Genomic DNA, 19,598 nt, shown 5'->3' with positions numbered 1-19,598 from the left:
TTGTAGTTTTGAAACAGCTGGAGGCATATGATTGTAGTCACCCTTTATTAGATACACACATACACACATTGACTTCATTTTTTCATACACAGGCACATTACCTAGACAACACAGATTTACACACATACATATACATCCACACATACATATATATCCTCACACACATGCAGGGACACTTACTTTTAAAACAAAAAATCCTCCATTCAGTCCCCATCTTCAGTCACCATCTTCTTTCATCATCTGCTCACAGGCAGCAGTGTACTCAAGCCCCTCCCCCTTCTCCTAAAATGAGGAGACTATGAAGTAAACACAGACAGTGAGGGAGCCGATCACAGCAGCTTTAGATCTACAGATCTGTCAATCATGAAGTGTGTCTATGACGTAGGTGATGACGAGTGGACACAGCCAGGCTGGTATGTATCGCAGGGAGGCAGTTTTTTGACTGTCTTTTTCAGGAGGAAATACAGAATTTTTTTTTAAATGAAAGCAATTGCAAAACCAAACCTATTGGTTTTGCATGCTTTACAACATATCAAAAGTGTTTATATCTGACAGTGCCCATTTAAGAGTCCAGTTGGATATGATGCGGGGTGCCCTTGATGTTAATAGTACAGATGACAAGCCAGACACACAGGTTGCAGATAATAGAACACAATCTTTACTTGACAACTTGGCAAACAAATCTTCCAATGTATTGAAAGCACAGTCTTCTATAAAATTATATTCCAAACAATTGGTGGTGGAAGGGGATTGCTCTGGAGGAAGTGTTTTCTCCCTGAGGGGCATATGCACGCTGGTTGCTCCCAACAGAATCACAACACAAATGTAGTATTTACTGACTTGAGCTGCATTGCCCACTGTAGTGTGCAGGTCCTTTGTAAAGTCTGTAGATTGGCAACCACAAAGTCTCTAGACCTGTCCTGAAGTCTTTAATTGTCCTAGTATGCTATGGGGCTCCTGTACAACTCTTTCGCATAGTCGCTATCTCTTCTCTATATATTCTGTAAATACCCATCTTCCTTCTCATGAATGTGGACTAGGATGACACTCTAAGATTAAAGCAGGACCTAATTTGTTCCAAACTGATACTGTCTAGGTAGGGGTAGAAGCAATATAAAGAAACTTATGAGGCTAGTCCTCAATAAAGGCCAGAGAAAGGAACAAATGATGCTGGCTGAGCTAGACCTACAAACAATCTCTGTCAAAGATAGGCTGCCCTGAAGTGAATAAACGTTATCTTTTCAAGAAGGAGAGGAATGACCAGAGTGGGCCCCTCCCACTTACTAGTGTGGTGTCCCGATACAGGACCTTGTCCTGTCCCTGTCTAAAGTCCCCTCAGCCAGAGTCCCTCCATTTCCATAGGGCTCTCTTGCAGGGCTTATAATTAGTAGCACAGTGGCCTGCATAACAAAGCTCATTATTTCAAGTCCCAGCAAAACCTGTGAGGAACCTGCATCCCGGTTCTCTCTGAAAGACTGCATAATTGTAAAGACTGTTGCATATCAGTTAAAGTTAAGTTTTCAGGTTACTTCATAAAAACTGCTGTGGACATTCCGTTTATTATCCCTGCCGTTTGTGGTCCAGTTGGCGGCAGGAACATTACTATTAAGCAAACTTCACCCTGGCATCACGACAACTAAGGGTTAATACCACCAGACCCCTCATTCACCATTGCAACACCCCAGACTCCACACTAGAATGTGTACAATGCAATTCTATAGGCATAAGTGAATGGGCTACCTTTACCCCCAGCTAAAGGTGCAAATAGTAAAAAACAGCATAAAAATTGCATAAATTGATGTAAACCATTAAGGTCACAAAAGTGCAACATCAATTAGTGCATACAACATATCAATGTCATGAATACACATTATTGTCAATGATCAATGTCTGACAACCAAATAATTAGTCCTACAGGGCACACAGGGGGACACTGCTCATGCACATAAATTCAACATCCTCTGGAACATTAAGGCCAGTAGATACGATGTGTGTGGGTGAGCATTGATCTAGGGAAAATGCCAATTATGGAAGCCATAAGAGGCCACATGTGGCTGGGCATGGTCATGACATATACAAGAGTGTGTATGGATGGTGGGCAAGGAAACTGTGAGAGCTGCTCATGTTTGTTGGTGGAGCAATGATCCTCTCTACTGGTGGTCTGGGCCATCTAGAGTCTGTTTGCCATGTGTCCCCAAAACCACTGCTCTCAAAACCTCCTAACAGCTTGGTCAGAACGGCCTAAATGGTCCAATTAATCAAAACGACCATCCTGCTTTTCATAGTCCCTCTCAAAGTCTGTCAACGACTAGGCAAAAAGTCTATGAGTGTGTTGTAGAGGCATCCTTTTTTCTTAGAGACATGTCCAGCAGTCAATGATCTCATCGGCTATTCAGACCACACCTGCAATCATTTACATATCTGCATGCTAAAAGGTTGTCAGAGCATTCTGGAAGTTGTAGTTATGCACGTGTTAGGAAGCACTTGTTTTTATATCTTAACATTTTTTTTTTTTTTTTTTTAAGTATCCAGAGGTATGGACTAGCGAAATCTACTAGCGAAATCTCCTACACTTTTTCATACTTTTTTAAGGAATACTGGACAGACAGAGGCCAAAAGGAGACTCTTTTTGGGTCAGTCTGACAATGGCCACCTGTGGAGATGTTTAGCATGTACATCTGGGGCTTTACCAACATACAAGTTAAAGTTGGTTCCCTTTGAATGTTTGGATAACTGAAGCTCTTTGGCCCACATTTAGTTTGGCCTTTTTACCTACTTTATTATGAACTAACTGAATACCCGACATTGCCTGTTTTTTCCAACTATTCCTTGAGCAAGATGAAAAGCAAAAAAAGGAGGAAACTTTTGTCCTCATAACCAGTCTTTAAATCCCAACCTCATATCCCCACCTTATATCGCATCCTCATATCTCGATCTCGTATCCTGACCTCAGATCTCAACCTCATATCCTGACCTCATATCCTGACCCCATCCCATCCGACCTCATAACCTGATCCCATCCTTATATCCCAACCCTATATTCCGTCCCCATATCTTGTCCTCCTATCCTGTCCTATCCCGTCCTCCTATCTGGTGCTCCTATCCCATCCTCCTATGCCGTCCTCCTATCCCATCCTCAGGTGGGGCTGATTTGTGATGAAGATAACCCAAAAATAGAAGGGGATATGGCTTTGTGGGAGTGGGCGTGATTTGCCAGCCAGACCCATGCACTAAAGTGTAGACAATAAAAGGAGTGTTGCATAAAGGATGGGTGTGGCTTTGTGAGATGGGACGTGGCATGCGGGAGGGTGTGGCTTGCAAGCCGAACTGACGCACTCACCAGGAGATGCAGAGCGGAGCTTGTGGTATAAAGTACTGGTAGTCCCATGTACTTGCATGGGACTTAAAAAAAAAAAAAAAAAAAAAACATCCTTCACGTAAGGTGGTAGGTTAGAAGTTATGCTGGGACATACATTTTCCATAGACTCAACCCTCGCAATTGGGGATGGGTAAGGGTTAATTTACCTATCCTATATTTCTAGTGGACATAAGTAACATGTTGTTACGCCGAGCGCTCCGGGTCCCTGCTCCTCCCCGAAGCGCTCGCGGCGTTTCTCTCCCTGCAGCGCCCCGGTCAGACCCGCTGACCGGGAGCGGTGCACTGACATTGCCGGCGGGGATGCGATTCGCATAGCGGGACGCGCCCGCTCGCGAATCGCATTACAAGTCACTCACCTGTCCCGGTCCCCGGCTGTCATGCTCTGGCACGCGCGGCTCTCTAGGGCACGCGTGCGCCAGCTCTCTGAGCTTTAAAGGGCCAGTGCACCAATGATTGGTGCCTGGCCCAATCACCCTAATTAGCTTCCACCTGCTCCCTGTCCATATAACCTCACTTCCCCTTCCCTTCCTTGCCGGATCTTGTTGCCTTAGTGCCTAGAGAAAGCTTCCTTCTGTGTGTACCATTACTGTGTTCCTGACCTCCTGCTTTCACCATTGACTACGAACCTTGCCGCCTGCCCCGACCTTCTGCTACGTCTGACCTTGCTCTTGTCTACTCCCTTGTACCGCGTCTATCTCAGCAGTCAGAGAGGTAGAGCCATTGCCAGTGGATACGACCTGGTTGCTACCGCCGCTGCAAGACCATCCCGCTTTGCGGCGGGCTCTGGTGAATACCAGTAGCAACTTAGAACCGGTCCACCGACACGGTCCACGCCAATCCCTCTCTGGCACAGAGGATCCACCTCCAGCCTGCGGAATCGTGACAGTAGATCCGGCCATGGATCCCGCTGAGGTCCCCCTGCCAGTTGTCGCTGACCTCACCACGGTGGTCGCCCAGCAATCCCGACAAATCGCCCATCTAAGTCACCAGCTGTCGCAAGTGTCCACCATGGTACAGCAACTTCAGTCGCAGCTACAGCAGCTGCAACAGCAGCCACCATCTCCTGCACCTCCTCCTCAGCGAGTGGCCGCTCCTAACCTCCGCTTGTCCCTGCCGGACAAATTTGATGGGGACTCTAGACTCTGCCGTGGTTTCCTGTCACAATGTTCCCTACATTTGGAGATGTTGTCGGACCAATTTCCTACAGAACGGTCAAAGGTGGCTTTCGTGGTTAGTCTCCTGTCTGGGTAGGCTTTGTCTTGGGCCACACCGCTCTGGGACTGCGATGATCCTGTCACCGCCACTGTACACTCCTTCTCTGAGGTTCGTAGTGTCTTCGAGGAACCAGTCCGAGCTTCTTCTGCCAAGACTGCCCTGCTGAACCTGGTCCAGGGTAATTCTTCAGTAGGCGAGTACGCCATCCGATTTCGTACTCTCGCTTCCGAATTATCTTGGAACAACGAGGCTCTCTGCGCGACCTTTAAAAAAGGCCTATCCAGTAACATCAAAGATGTGCTGGCCGCATGAGAAATTCCTGCCAACCTGCATGAACTTATCCATTTGGCCACCCGCATTGACATGCGTTTTTCTGAAAGACACCAGGAACTCCGCCAGGAAAAAGACCTTAATCCCTGGGCACCTCTCTCACGGTATCCCTTGCAATCTACCCCTGTGCCTCCCGCCGAGGAGGCTATGCAAGTGGATCAGTCTCGCCTGACTCTTGAAGAGAGGTCTCGCCGTAAGGATAAAAATCTATGTCTGTACTACGCTAGTACCGAACATTTCTTGGTGGATTGCCCTATTCATCCTCCACGTCTGGAAAATGCACGCACGCAACCAGCTCACGTGGGTCTGGCGTCTCTGGGTACGGAGTCTGCCTCTCCATGTCTCACTGTGCCCGTGCGGATTTCTCCTTCTGCCAACTCCTCCTTCTCTGTCGTGGCCGTCTTGGACTCTGGTTCTTCAAGAAATTTTATTCTGGCCTCGTTGCTTGATAGTTACTGCATCCCGGTGACCCGTCTCATCAAGCCGCTCTACATTTCTTCGGTCAACGGAGTCAAGTTGCACTGCACTGTGCGTTACCGCACAGAGCCCCTGCTTATGAACATTGGACTACATCTCGAGAAAATTGAATTTTTGGTTCTGCCCAACTGCACCTCTGAAGTCCTCCTCGGTCTGCCATGGCTCCAGCATCATTCTCCCACCCTTGACTGGACCACCGGGGAGATCAAGAATTGGGGTCCTGCTTGCCGCAAGAAATGCCTCACGTCTGCTCCCAGCCCCGTCTGTCGAGCCTCTGTGTCTCCTCCTGTGCCTGGTCTCCCCGAGGCCTATCAGGACTGTGCCGTGGCTCCTCATAGCCCCCGTCCTGGTGACACTCTGCCCCATGCCAAGCCTCACCCTCTGCCCCCCCCTCCCCATTCCCACTCCTTCTGAACTCTCTGCCGTTCATGAGTATACCCAGGACTTCACTGTCCCCCAGAAGGAGACTCTACAATCGCTCCCAATGTCCTCTTCCCATGTGGAGCGACATCCCGACAAAAAGAGGGGGAGACCTAAGGGGGGGGGGTACTGTTACGCCGAGCGCTCCGGGTCCCTGCTCCTCCCCGAAGCGCTCGGGGCATTTCTCTCCCTGCAGTGCCCCGGTCAGACCCGCTGACCGGGAGCGCTGCACTGACATTGCCGGCGGGGATGCGATTCGCATAGCGGGACGCGCCCGCTCGCGAATCGCATCCCAAGTCACTCACCTGTCCCGGTCCCCGGCTGTCATGCTCTGGCACGCGCGGCTCCGCTCTCTAGGGCGCGCGCGCGCCAGCTCTCTGAGTTTTAAAGGGCCAGTGCACCAATGATTGGTGCCTGGCCCAATCACCCTAATTAGCTTCCACTTGCTCCCTGTCCATATAACCTCACTTCACCTTCCCTTCCTTGCCGGATCTTGTTGCCTTAGTGCCTAGAGAAAGCTTCCTTCTGTGTGTACCATTACTGTGTTCCTGACCTCCTGCTATCACCATTGACTACGAACCTTGCCGCCTGCCCCGACCTTCTGCTACGTCTGACCTTGCTCTTGTCTACTCCCTTGTACCGTGCCTATCTCAGCAGTCAGAGAGGTTGAGCCATTGCCAGTGGATACGACCTGGTTGCTACCGCCGCTGCAAGACCATCCCGCTTTGCGGCGGGCTCTGGTGAATACCAGTAGCAACTTAGAACCGGTCCACCGACACGGTCCACGCCAATCCCTCTCTGGCACAGAGGATCCACCTCCAGCCTGCCGAATCGTGACACATGTGACCAAGTGTTATTGAAATATCTCTAGCCATTTGGAAGTTATGCAGACTTCCCATAGACTTGTATGGGACTTTAAACGAAAAACCCAACCCTTGCAAATGGGGGGGTGAGTAAGGGTTAATTACTTATACTATATCTTTAGTTGCCAGGTAGGTAACGTGTACGTTTCATGTAAATATCTTTAGCGGCTTGGAAGAGATGCTGGAACATACATACATACATAGACAAATTAGGGAAGATTTATAAATATATATATATATATAGTAATGATTTCTCCCTGTGGATAGCCCTGCGATCGTCCTTGACACTGCCACAGGACACGTTTCCACTTCAATCAGCAGGCAAACAACAGTACTTTATGCAAGTCCGGCCCCTCACCAGCTTTATTAGACAGGTTGCAGGATAAATAAAAACATAACACAGGAACAAACAAAACCCTAGACCGTCTAATCACTAACTAAACAATCCAGCGTGCCCCGACTATCAGCTGGTGGGCTTTTCCCAGCCCACCAGCTGACCTTCTACTCACTGTTCACACAGCGTTTGAAATGTCTTTTTGTGTGTCTGGTCCACACTTCACTGTTGGGGCCAGTCACAGCTCAGGCTGTGTGTTCCTCACCAGGACCCCAGCCTCCCCCCAAAGCCACCTTTTTGTCTTCTGGGGAGAGCACAGACTACACTGGCTGACTGCCTTTTAAACACACTTCCCCTTTCTGCTACCTCATTAATTAGGACACAGGTGGAGGTTTCTCCAGGGTTAGCTAGCGAAATACACCCTTCCCTTGCCACAGTGTCACAATATATATAATATAAATTATACATAGATACATTTCTACAGTGCTTGGAAAGTGGTGAAATGCCATACTTGCCATGCCATGCCATAAGCCATACTTCCTTACCCCAGGTACCCCGCAGCTCCTGTTCATTTCCTGCCAATCCCCCAATCTCCTATCTTCTTCCTGCTTCCAAAATGAGAGCTGGATACAGGACCTGCCAGAACAGCCAATCACTGGCAGCAGTAGTATCCCGTTGCTGTCAGTAAATACATTTTAGATTACTTAAAAAGTACAACACAATGGGGGAGATTTATCAAACGATTTAGACTGGTTTTTCCTGTCTAAATTTGTCGCACAGAAAGTCACAGTCTAAATATGTGCGACTTTTCTGCGACTTTTGCTGTAGAGGATTTTTAGAACATGATGCATGCTAGTCTATTTTAGACGGAAATGCACTGGAAAATGCATTGGTGCTGAATTTATCAAGTGCGACTTTTGTGCGACAAGTCGCATCTGCCCAAAATACGCTGAAATGTCAGACCATGTTGGAGCAGGTCTAAATGCAGTTTAAGCTGTAGACTCTGAAGTCTGAGCACAGAATTTATCAAGGGCTGTGAGACCATTGATAAATTAGGAGCACAATAGACAGGAGACTACCACATACGCTGGTCTCTAAGCATTCCCAGAATAGACTAGATTAGTAAATGTCCCCCAATGGGTTCCAATAGGTTTCCATTTCTGGTAACATATTGCTGTAACACAATACCAAGTCTACACATTTCTCTATGAGCTAAATTTATTGGCAGCACAAATCTGCACAGGAATCCATTGGACTGCACCCATATTAGACTTTAGTGGTTGAATGAGACGCATGACGAGCTTAGTTACATGTTGGCTCTGGAAATTATTTTCTTTGTTTCACAACCATATCGGAATATAACCCTTTCAGGGCATGATTCTTCAAATAAGAGTAAGGCCCTTTTCGCATCTTGAGTTGCTCTGCTCTAGTATAGGAGGAGAAAAATGAATATCACAGCAGGGCCCGTATATGCCAGATACCAATTACTTTAAATGACACCAATTACTTTAAATGAGCACTGGTACATCTTGGCAAAACATTAACCTTTCTAATAAATTGGTATCTCCTTTTTATAGAAATCATGGCTTACACATAAAGACCACCAGGGGTCCCCATATGGATTACAATCCCTGGAGTGCCGCTTCTTCCGTATTTCTTCAATATTTGGGATCTCGAGTCGGACCCCTGGAGCTTGTGCACCCACTCTGGACTACAAGTCCTCCACTGTGCCTTACCTCACTTCTTTCTACTTTTTAGGGGTCCCCATATTATGCAGCACATAATCCTGTCCGGCCGCAGCATCATCTTTGTCCCATCTGAAGCACAGGCAGGGACAAAGGGGGAGATTTATCTAAACTTGTGCTGAGGAAAAGTTGCTCAGTTGCCCATAGAAACCAATCAGATCGCTTCTTTCATTTTGCAGAGGCCTTGTCAATAATTGAAGAAGCAATCTGATTGGTTTCTATGGGCAACTGGAAAACTTTTCCTTTGCACTGGTTTTGATAAATCTCCCCCAAAGTCCAGCAGGACTAGCAATCATCTGTGCTCTGAAAACAGAGAGGAAGGGGCTACAGATCAGTCTGCAGTAATTGGATAAAGAGACCCAGAACAGCAGACTCAGGGAGATAGTGAATGCATGATGAGTGAGGGCGGGCTCAGTGCTTGCCTCAGGCACGCCCCTTTCTGAGCAGTGGCTATCAGAATGAGTGAGCAGCAAAACAGAGGGATTTGTGAACCAAATACAGAAGCAAGACAAACAAAAAAGAATCAGCATTACATAGTGAATAACAAATATAAGCATTTTTGTTGGTGTGATATGACCAGTACACTTTTAAGTGGTCCAACAGGTTTCTATTTCTGGTAATATATTGCTGTTTTTTATGTCTCCTATTAGACCCTCTGAACCAGATGTAAAACCTTTTCATCATCAGCATTCCAAAGAAGTACAGATCCTATTCTATCTTACAAACTGGCTCAGTTAGTACAGAGCATATAGGAGATCATGGAGACCAGAAGTTAACCTGCTGTCTGCAGCTTTTGGATAGTAGTGGATCAATTATACAGTATTTTGGCGACTGCCCTGCAAACAGCAGAGCAAACTATTTGTGATGGCCTAGTATGGGATGGTGTTACCCCATACCTTTCCTGCCCTGTCAGGCAGTATCCATCCGTGTCCCAAGGGCCCCTGCAGTGTTTCCCCCATTGTAAATATGCTATGCATTATGCTGTGTGTTATACCTTTTAATAAAATGTAGTATGTGATTGTTACCCAGAAGGTACCAGTGACAAGCTGTCCCCAAGGGTGACCTATGGGTTCCCTGCTAGTCTCCCCCATATAAACGCTGGGTGAAGCTAGCTTCGCTCTCTTGCTTACTGTTGAGGTCTAGTCAAGTCGTGCCTAAAGTGTGTGTCTAGAGTAGTGGAGGCCTCAAGTTAAGTTCTGCAGCCACAAGTCAAGTCCAAGTAAGATAAAGTCACCGTTCTGTCAGTCACAAGTCAGTCAAGTCAAGTCATCTGTCTACCCAGCGTGGCCTGCACTAAATTCTCCCATCCAACTACAAGACCCAGCAAGCCCGCGAGGTCTCTGTGTCACTGGTCACCTCATTGGGCCCCAGCTCTACTGCATGAACTGTAACAACTGTCTTCATTGCCCCGGTGCCTAGCCCAGGATCCAGTGGTATACCTTCGGGTGGTTATAGGCTAAACTACGCCCTGGCGTCACGAATACAAGGGGTTAATGTCATCTGCCCCCGGGGTAATAACATCTGCCCTGCATCTCACACCCCACTATATCACAAATTCGTTATTCGTTATCCAAGGGACTTTTAAATGTATCATTAAAATGTGAAATCCTGTTTGGGTTTAGTCAGATGCAGCAGATTTGTGCAGAAATTTATGCAAATGAAAACCACATCCGTTCATATGAATGGGATTGTTTTTGCAGAATGCACATTGGTGAGTTCCAATATTGATGCCCAGTCCAATGTAAAATGACTCACATAGGCCGCAGGGCCTGCCACCTTCAACAATCTCACACAGACTTTACATTGTCTGTATAACGTAAGGTTTCTCTGGATTTATATAATCCAGCCAATCTCTCCCAATATTAGTCTTCTTTAGAGAAAAGGTCTAACCAAAACATGACCATAAACTGACTTTCTAATGATGTTGATTGGGCCAGGGGTGTGGCTATAAGGGGTGCAGAGGTAGCAGTCATACCAGGGCCCTGGTGCCTAAGGGGCCCCAAGGCAAATCTGCCCTAAAAGAGACCAGTATTATAAATCACACAAGGTAGACATGGGGCTACAAGTTATACCTCTGATTTGGGCCTTGCTTTAACGCTCTGCACTGAACTTCCTGGCAGTGCACTATGATAGGATAGCACTAGGCACTATGGTCAGATAGCACTAGGCACTATGGGGGAGATTTATCAAAACCTGTGCAGAGAAAAAGTTGCCCAGTTGCCCATAGCAACCAATCAGATCACTTCTTTCATTTTGCAGAGGCCTCGTTAAAAATGAAAGAAGCGGTTAACAAGTATGTACCGCTGTACAGGTTGTTGTATCTTAGCTGTAAATATCCTAAGAAATTTGACAAAATCTGGACACCCTGGCTCCTTATAGGAGAGTGGGTTATCCCCCCGGAACGTGTAGGTTCTCCTGGGTAGAATGATCGGCCCTATCCTGGTCCGGGAAGTTGGGGATCCTCCGGGACTGTGTGAATGTGTGGGTGTCTGTGTCTTGTTTCTGTTTAGTGTCAGCTGGGGGTGGATCTGCCTGCTGTAATGGAGATGGGCTGCGGTTCACTTCTTTCTCTTTTTTGGGGCGGGTTATTTTATGTAATGTGTTGTAACATAAAAGTTGTAAAATAAAACCTTTAAAAAAAATTTAAAAAAATGAAAGAAGCAAGCTATGGTCAGATAGCACTATGCGCTATGGTCAGATAGCCCTATGCGCTATGGTCAGATAGCACTATGCGCTATGGTCAGATAGCACTATGCGCTATGGTCAGATAGCACTATGCGCTATGGTCAGATAGCACTATGCGCTATGGTCAGATAGCACTATGCGCTATGGTCAGATAGCACTATGCGCTATGGTCAGATAGCACTATGCGCTATGGTCAGATAGCACTATGCGCTATGGTCAGATAGCACTATGCGCTATGGTCAGATAGCACTATGCGCTATGGTCAGATAGCACTATGCGCTATGGTCAGATAGCACTATGCGCTATGGTCAGATAGCACTATGCGCTATGGTCAGATAGCACTATGCGCTATGGTCAGATAGCACTATGCGCTATGGTCAGATAGCACTAGCCAAAATAACACTAAACCATAGAGCTAAAAAAAATTATTTATTAATTCCTTATTAAAAAATTCCCAGAACAATTATATAAAGTATAGAAAAAAATGCATAAACACACAAAGAAAATGCTCCTATGATGAACACCTGTATATCCCAATGCGTTTCCCCGTGTATCTTATGGTATACAGCGGTTCATCAGGGGATGACAACAACAGTATAATAATATACATAAAAAAGCACAAAGATAGAGGAGAATTGTTTAGATAGTGTATGAGTCAGAGACAATGGCACAGACTTAATGATACAGAAAAAGCACCAATTATAAGCGTTTGTTGCAAAAAAAAGCAAACATATATATACAGTACAAAGCACATAAATGCAGACAGATGATGAAATAGCTTGTTTGTGGCTTCATTTGAATATCCTCCAGCTGAGGGAAAATTGTGTAAGATAGCAGATAGCACTAGGCACTATGGTCAGATAGCACTATGTACTATGGTCAGACAGCACGAGGCACCAGTGGGGTAACAATACATTTGGGGGCCCCACTGCGAGAACTTCTGAGAAGGCCCCTAAGCTTCTCCCCCACAAGGTATGCCACACCCATGCCAATATACCCCCACCCATACCAAATTTCTCCACCCATCCTGATATGCACTACCGCATTTTCTTTGGACGTATGAAGAGCATCTGTAAGTAATAGTAACATTTGGTTTTTTTTTTTTTGGGGGGGGGGGTTTACCCCTTAAAAACATTTTATTTTTGCATTTTCGTTTTTTCCTCCTCACCTTCTAAAAATCATAACTCTTTTATATTTCCATCCACAGACAAGTACGAGAGCTTGTTTTTTGCGCGACCAGTTATCCTTCTTAATGACATTACTCATTTTACCATAAAATGTATGGCGAAATGTAAAAAATATTATTTGTGTGGGGAAATTTAAAAGAAAACCGCAATTTTGCAAATTTTGGAAGGTTTTGTTTTCACGCTGTTCAATTTACGGTAAAAATTACATGTTTTCTTTATTCTGTGGTTCAATACAATTAAAATAATACCCATAATTACATACTTTTCTATTATTGTACCGCTTTAAAAAAAATCTCAAACGTTTTAACTAAATTAGTGCATTTAAAATCCCTCTATTTTGACAGCCTTTAACTTTTTTATTTTTCTGTATAACCCCTTAACGACGCAGGACGTATATTTACGTCCTGCGCCGGCTCCCGCGATATGAAGCGGGATCGCGCCGCGATCCTGCATCATATCGCGTCGGTCCCAGCGCTCATCAACGGCCGGGACCCGCGGCTAATACCACACATCGCCGATCGCGGCGATGTACGGTATTAACCCTTTAGAAGCGGCGGTCAAAGCTGACCGCCGCTTCTAAAGTGAAACTGAAAGTGACCCAGCTGCTCAGTCGGGCTGTTCGGGACCGCCGCGGTGAAATCGCGGCGTCCCGAACAGCTGACCGGACACTGGGAGGGCCCTTATCTGCCTCCTCGGTGTCCGATCGACGAATGACTGCTCCGTGCCTGAGATCCAGGCAGGAGCAGTTAAGCGCCGATAATGCTGATCACAGGCGTGTTAATACACGCCAGTGATCAGCATAGGAGATCAGTGTGTGCAGTGTTATAGGTCCCTATGGGACCTATAACACTGCAAAAAAATTTTTTTTTTAAAGTGTTAATAAAGGTCATTTAACTCCTTCCCTAATAAAAGTTTGAATCACCCCCCTTTTCCCATAAAAAAATAAAACAGTGTAAAAAAATAAAAAATAAACATATGTTGTATCGCCGCGTGCGTAAATGTCCGAACTATAAAAAAATATCATTAATTAAACCGCACGGTCAATGGCGTACGCGCCAAAAAATTCCAAAGTCCAAAAAAGCGTATTTTGGTCACTTTTTATACCATTAAAAAAATGAATAAAAAGTGATCAAAAAGTCCGATCAAAGCAGAAATCATACTTCAGATCACGGTGCAAAAAATGAGTCCTCATACCGCCCTGTACATGGAAAAATAAAAAAGTTATAGGGGTCAGAAGATGACATTTTTAAACGTATAAATTTTCCTGCATGTAGTTATGATTTTTTCCAGAAGTGCGACAAAATCAAACCTATATAAGTAGGGTATCATTTTAACCGTATGGACCTACAGAATAATGATAAGGTGTAATTTTTACCTAAATATGCACTGCGTAGAAACGGAAGCCCCCAAGAGTTACAAAACTGCGGTTTTTTTTTATTTTGTCGCACAATGATTTTTTTTTGTTTCGCCGTGCATTTTTGGGTAAAATTACTAATGTCACTGCAAAGTAGAATTGGCGACGCAAAAAATAAGCCATAATATGGATTTTTAGGTGGAAAATTGAAAGGGTTATGATTTTTAAAAGGTAAGGAGGAAAAAACGAAAGTGCAAAAACGGAAAAACCCTGAGTCCTTAAGGGGATAAGTGGCAGTATGAGGGCTCATTTTGTGCGCCGTGATCTGTACTTTTTATTGATACTACATTTGCATATATGAAACTTTTAATAAAAATAAAAAAAATTGTTTGAACATTATGTGACAAAAAAGCAGTCATGTACAGGATATAAATGTCCTGAAACGTTAAGTACCAGTGTACCACTGTAAAGAGCAGGAGAGGTTTGCTGTGGAAAATTGTTCCTGCTCTGGACAGTTCCTGACTTGGACAGAGGTGTCCGCAGAGAGCACTGTGTTCAGACAGAAAAGAAATTCAAAAAGAAATTAACTATCTCTGTGTTATACAGCAGCTGATAAGTACTGGAAGGATTACGATTTTTAAGTAGAAATCATTTATAAATCTGTTTAACTTTCTGGCACCAGTTGATTTAAAAAAAAATAAAACATTTCACCGGAGTAACTTTAACTTTAACGGATAACAAAATCAGCTGCAACAATATGCAGGAGATCCTGTGCCTGTAAACTTATCCTTAGGGTACGTTTAGACGAGCGGATCAACAGTGTATTTTACGCTGCGGATACGCCGCCAAAGGACCCCTACTGGGTGCTTCAGATGTGCCTGCTCAGAGCGGAAATATGCCACTACGGGCAGACACACTGCTGCGATGTGCGAGTCGCTGCGCATGTGCGGTGTACTTGAAACCGCTCCTCCTGCTCCCTGAGCTAAGCTGAAAGCAGTCGCGATGTGCGGGTATACTGCGCATGCGCGCAGCGACTCTCACATTGTAGTGTGTCTGCTCGTAGCGGCGCATTGTCGCTCAGAGCAGACACATCTGAGGCACCCAGTAGGGCCCAGCAGTGAAGTCAAGAGTTATGGCGAGCAACTGTGAAAAAAAAGTTGCACAGAGGGCAGAAGCTGGCCTTTTGAACCAAGGCCTATGACTCAATCTATGCCCCTGCCTCCAAAATGCATCTGATGTTACCATCAGTTTGGTTGCGTATGATATTGAAGGTATACAGAGGTACTTTATGATTTCAAAGATTTCTATAAGTGATGTAATACAGCTCTGCACAACGTGAAGCTTGTATGGAGACATATGACTAGATTCGGGTACCATGTATTGAGTTAAATGGGGGCGGACCGCACCCCCCCCCCCCCAAACCTATATGTTTGCCTCCCCTTCCTTCCTCTTCCTGTTTTGTCTCTCACTGGCCCCTGTGGATCTTCCCGCCCAATTCAGTTTTGTTTTGCACTACGGGGGTTTTACTGCCCCCTTTTGTTTGATATTGCTGATTATTGCATTTTGTTTTATACTTTGTATTATTTCTTATGTTCTTACTTTAATTATGTGTATATATATATATATATATATATATGTATATATATATAACAGATTATGGACTTTTACTGTTTTTTCCTTGTGTCGGGGGATCTGAGGGTGATGTCAAGGAAGGTTGGTTGTTTTTAGTGTGGGCTTTGCTCATGGTGCTTCACTGAGGGTTGTTTTTCCTCGTGGTGGCTGTGTTGTTCTTGTTTTCTTCCTCAGGTTCTTTTGTAAGTCACAGCTGGCGGTGGAGATTGAGAAATGGAGGACATGAGGATGAGGGCAGACATGCCCGTCTAACGGAATGGCACCTAATATTACAACGAGCAAGAGTTACACGGGTTGTGTGGTTAAAACAGTTTACAGTGTTAGATAAATACCTCTATAAAAGCTGCGACCGACCCCTACAGTCCAGCAAAGAAACTTGGTTGTACATGTCTTTATTGGTAGTATACTGAGAGGGTCCCCCTGGTTCCCCCTCCTACCCTTCCGCAGTCTGCTCTAACCTGAGGATAGAAGTTAATTCATATTTGTGGGAAAACCCCATTAGACTAAAAGGGTGTCTCCATCTAGAGTTACGGAAACAGTGCAGCTCATGGTGCTACTAAGTGGGACACACATCTGTCAGACACTTAACATGTTCAGGACGCAGGGCATATGCATACACCCGTGGGAATTCCAGTCCCCGCCGCTAGCCGGTCGGGGACCGGACCGGGATGCCTGCTGAAATCATTCAGCAGGCATCCCGGCACATCGCCGATGGGGGTCCTGAGACCCCCCCATGTCAGCGATCGCAGGAAATCCCATGTCAATCTAGAAATGCGATTTTCTGCTATTCCGGGCTGATTGGGTCTCTGGTGACCCGATCGCCCGTAAAATAGGGATGATCGGAGCTGTTAGTGACAGCTCCGATCATCCTAAGGGATAGGAGCAAGGTTGCAGTGGTGCCACCTACTCCTATCCCCTGCCATTAGTCAGCAATGAGTACTGGCCAATGGCAGTTGAAGACGGGGGGGTTACCATGGAAACCCCCCGCTCTGCCCACCCCTGGATGTCAGGCAGAATGGGGGGAGAAGATCGCGGCCGGTACCTGTGGAGAAGATGCGGTGGGGACCTGCAATCATCGGTAGCATCAGCGGAGATCAGCGGCGCATGTAGGGAGGCGACGGCATGGAGCATCAAGGAAGGTGGCAGTAAAGCGATCTTTACTGCTGCCTTCCTAGTGGTTGCCAAACTGCAACTCCCAGCATGCCCAGACAGCCAAAGGCTTTCTGGGCATGCTGGGAGTTGTAGTTTTGCAACATCTGGAGGGTCACAGTTTGGAGACCACTATTACAGTGGTGCCCAAATGGTAGCCCTCAAGATGTTGCAAAACGACAACTCTCAGCATGCCTGGACTGCCCAGGCATGCTGGGAGTTGTAGTTCTGTAACATCTGTCCCTTCAGATTTAGCAATTTTCATGAAAATTTTGAAAATTGCTGCTATACTTTGAAGCCCTCTAATGTTTTCAAAAAGTAAAAATAGGTGAATATTGTGGCTTCAAGAGTGAGTTAATGTGATGTCAAAGAAGATAAAGAAGTTAGTCATACTTAAGATTATTTTTCATTTTAGGATTAATCAAGACCTGTGATGAGGAAAAGTTGACCAGTTGCCCATAGCAACCATTCAGATTGCTCCTTTCATTTTTGAAAAGGTCTCTGAAAAAAGAAGTGATCTGATTGGTTGCTGTGGGCAACCAGTCAACATTTTCTCAGCACAGGTCTTGATGAATCCCCTCCTAAGCTTACTTGGCACTGCGGATGCGCTACGGCCCATCCCTAGAGTGTGCCTCTAGGTGTGCCCATGTGTACTCCAGACATGGCGGCCGCTCTCCGCCTAACTTAGGGAGCGGTGGACTGCTGCGGTGAGCAGGACCCAGGCACAGCTGGAAGCACACTTTAGGGACGGGCAGTAGCGCATCCGCAGCGTCAAATACACTGCGGATGCGCTACATTTGACCCTAGCCTTAGGGGAGATTCATCAAGACCTGTGCTGAGGAAACATTGACTAGTTGCCCATAGCAAACAATAAGATTGCTTTTTTTATTTTTTAGAGGCCTTTTCAAAACAAAATGGAAGAAACAATCTGCTATGGGCAACTCAGCAACTTTTCTTAGCACAGGTCTTGATGAATCTCCCACAGCTGGAGGCACACTCTAGGGATAGGCAGTAGCGCATCCGCAGCGTCAAAGACGCTACAGATGCGCTGTGTGTGACCCTACCCTTAAAGTGTGAAAGAAACATTTCAAACAAGAATATTTATTAAAAATCATTTCTTTTTCACTATAGAACTATAGCTTTTTATACAATCTGCATATTCAAAATCCAATATTTCAGTGGAGACTTATGTAAGAATACTTAACTGCGCTGGGCTCCTGGAGAGTCGGCTTCCTGCCAGATGTTGCATGCGGTCCGCAGTTATGAAATGTGGATTTGTTTACAATGACTGACTTGGTGGTTTTCTACCAGTCAGCATTTCGTGCTACAGTCAATTTTAGGGAACTATACGTACCAGCATACTCTAATACAGTGGTCTCAAACTTTGGCCCTCCAGACGTTGCAAAACTTCAACTCCCAGCATGCCCGGACAGCCAACGGCTGTCCGGGCATGCTGGGAGTTGAAGTTTTGCAACATCTGGAGGGCCACAGTTTGAGACCACTGCTCTACTAAGTTGTACCACACCATACAATGCTTTTTGAAAAGTAAAGTTGTAAAAGAGCATTGCAATTCTCTTTTGAGCTTTTCCAATACCTCTAACTTAAAACGACAACTCCCACCATGCCTGATCCGGATGTCCCGACATGATGGAAGTCATAGTTTTGCGCAGGACGGGAAACACTACTGTAAAATAACCAAGTAATCGAATGACAAACTTAGCTCTGCTGCATCGGATCCAAAACTTATGTTAGATTTGTTGATTATTACCGATGATACAAGAAGATTACGAACCGATACCAAGCACATACCAATCCCTTCGATGAAGATGAAGCCCGTGATGATCAATACCGGATGCCAGTTAAATTCAGCATTGCCTCCATCCCATGCCAGGCCGTCGCTGTAGTGCAGGACCCAGACCAAAGCGAAAATGACCAGCGTAAATCCTAAGACCAAGGAAGACACGAGGAAAAACAGAAAACTTGTGTAACCTTCCATCTTTAGCAGCACCTACTCTGCTAGTGAAGCGACTGTGTAGTGGTTTTAGTGAGCCAGCCAAAGGGCCCACACCTCCTCCTCCCCTCCCCTGAAATGATGGAAGGAAGGAGGAGAGAGGATGGAGGAGGGTCACTCGCTGGGAGAACTTACTCAGTGATCTGTGGTGAAATAACAGAAGCCCTAAGACCGTGTTTTGCAACTTTAGTTTGGCTGCAATCCCAAGGCGCTGCTGTATATTACTGTACTGTAGGTGCCAGGTACCTTGTTCTAAAGAAAAAGGTGTAAGAACTAGGTATGGAGACGTCCATTGTACACGGAACAAAGAACTAGGGTTGTTCCGAAAAAAAAAGTTTGGCTTCTTCAGTAGTAACAATCACTTTGCAAACTTTGAGGAGAACGACGGAGGCAGCTGGGAAGTCACTTCATTTTGTGGAGAAAGAGTCTTGTAGTGCAGGCTTGCTGAGGGTGGTAGTCTCTCTGGTAATGTCTTGTAGTGCAGGCTTGCTGAGGGTGGTAGTCTCTCTGGTAATGTCTTGTAGTGCAGGCTTGCTGAGGGTGGTAGTCTCTCTGGTAATGTCTTGTAGTGCAGGCTTGCTGAGGGTGGTAGTCTCTCTGGTAATGTCTTGTAGTGCAGGCTTGCTGAGGGTGGTAGTCTCTCTGGTAATGTCTTGTAGTGCAGGCTTGCTGAGGGTAGTAGTCTCTCTGGTAATGTCTTGTAGTGCAGGCTTGCTGAGGGTGGTAGTCTCTCTGGTAATGTCTTGCAGTGCAGGCTTGCTGAGGGTGGTAGTCTCTCTGGTAATGTCTTGCAGTGCAGGCTTGCTGAGGGTAGTAG

The 19,598-nt window shown here is 45.8% G+C and overlaps 1 protein-coding gene across 1 annotated transcript in view; it reads right to left on the bottom strand.

Annotated features, from left to right (window-relative positions):
- Window positions 1-18,848, bottom strand: part of LOC130283966 (plasma membrane ascorbate-dependent reductase CYBRD1) — a 35,191-nt gene extending 16,343 nt beyond the window's left edge. Inside the window, exon 1 of the mRNA XM_056533779.1 lies at window positions 18,580-18,848. Within this exon, the coding sequence (XP_056389754.1) occupies window positions 18,580-18,766 (187 nt within the window). The 5' untranslated portion in view covers window positions 18,767-18,848. The remainder of the gene's footprint in view (window positions 1-18,579) is intronic.
- Between the last annotated feature and the right edge of the window lie 750 nt (window positions 18,849-19,598).

This window comes from Hyla sarda, chromosome 8 (assembly GCF_029499605.1).
Source record: "Hyla sarda isolate aHylSar1 chromosome 8, aHylSar1.hap1, whole genome shotgun sequence".
Lineage (NCBI taxonomy): Eukaryota > Metazoa > Chordata > Amphibia > Anura > Hylidae > Hyla > Hyla sarda.
This window is presented reverse-complemented; position numbering and strand designations above follow the sequence as displayed.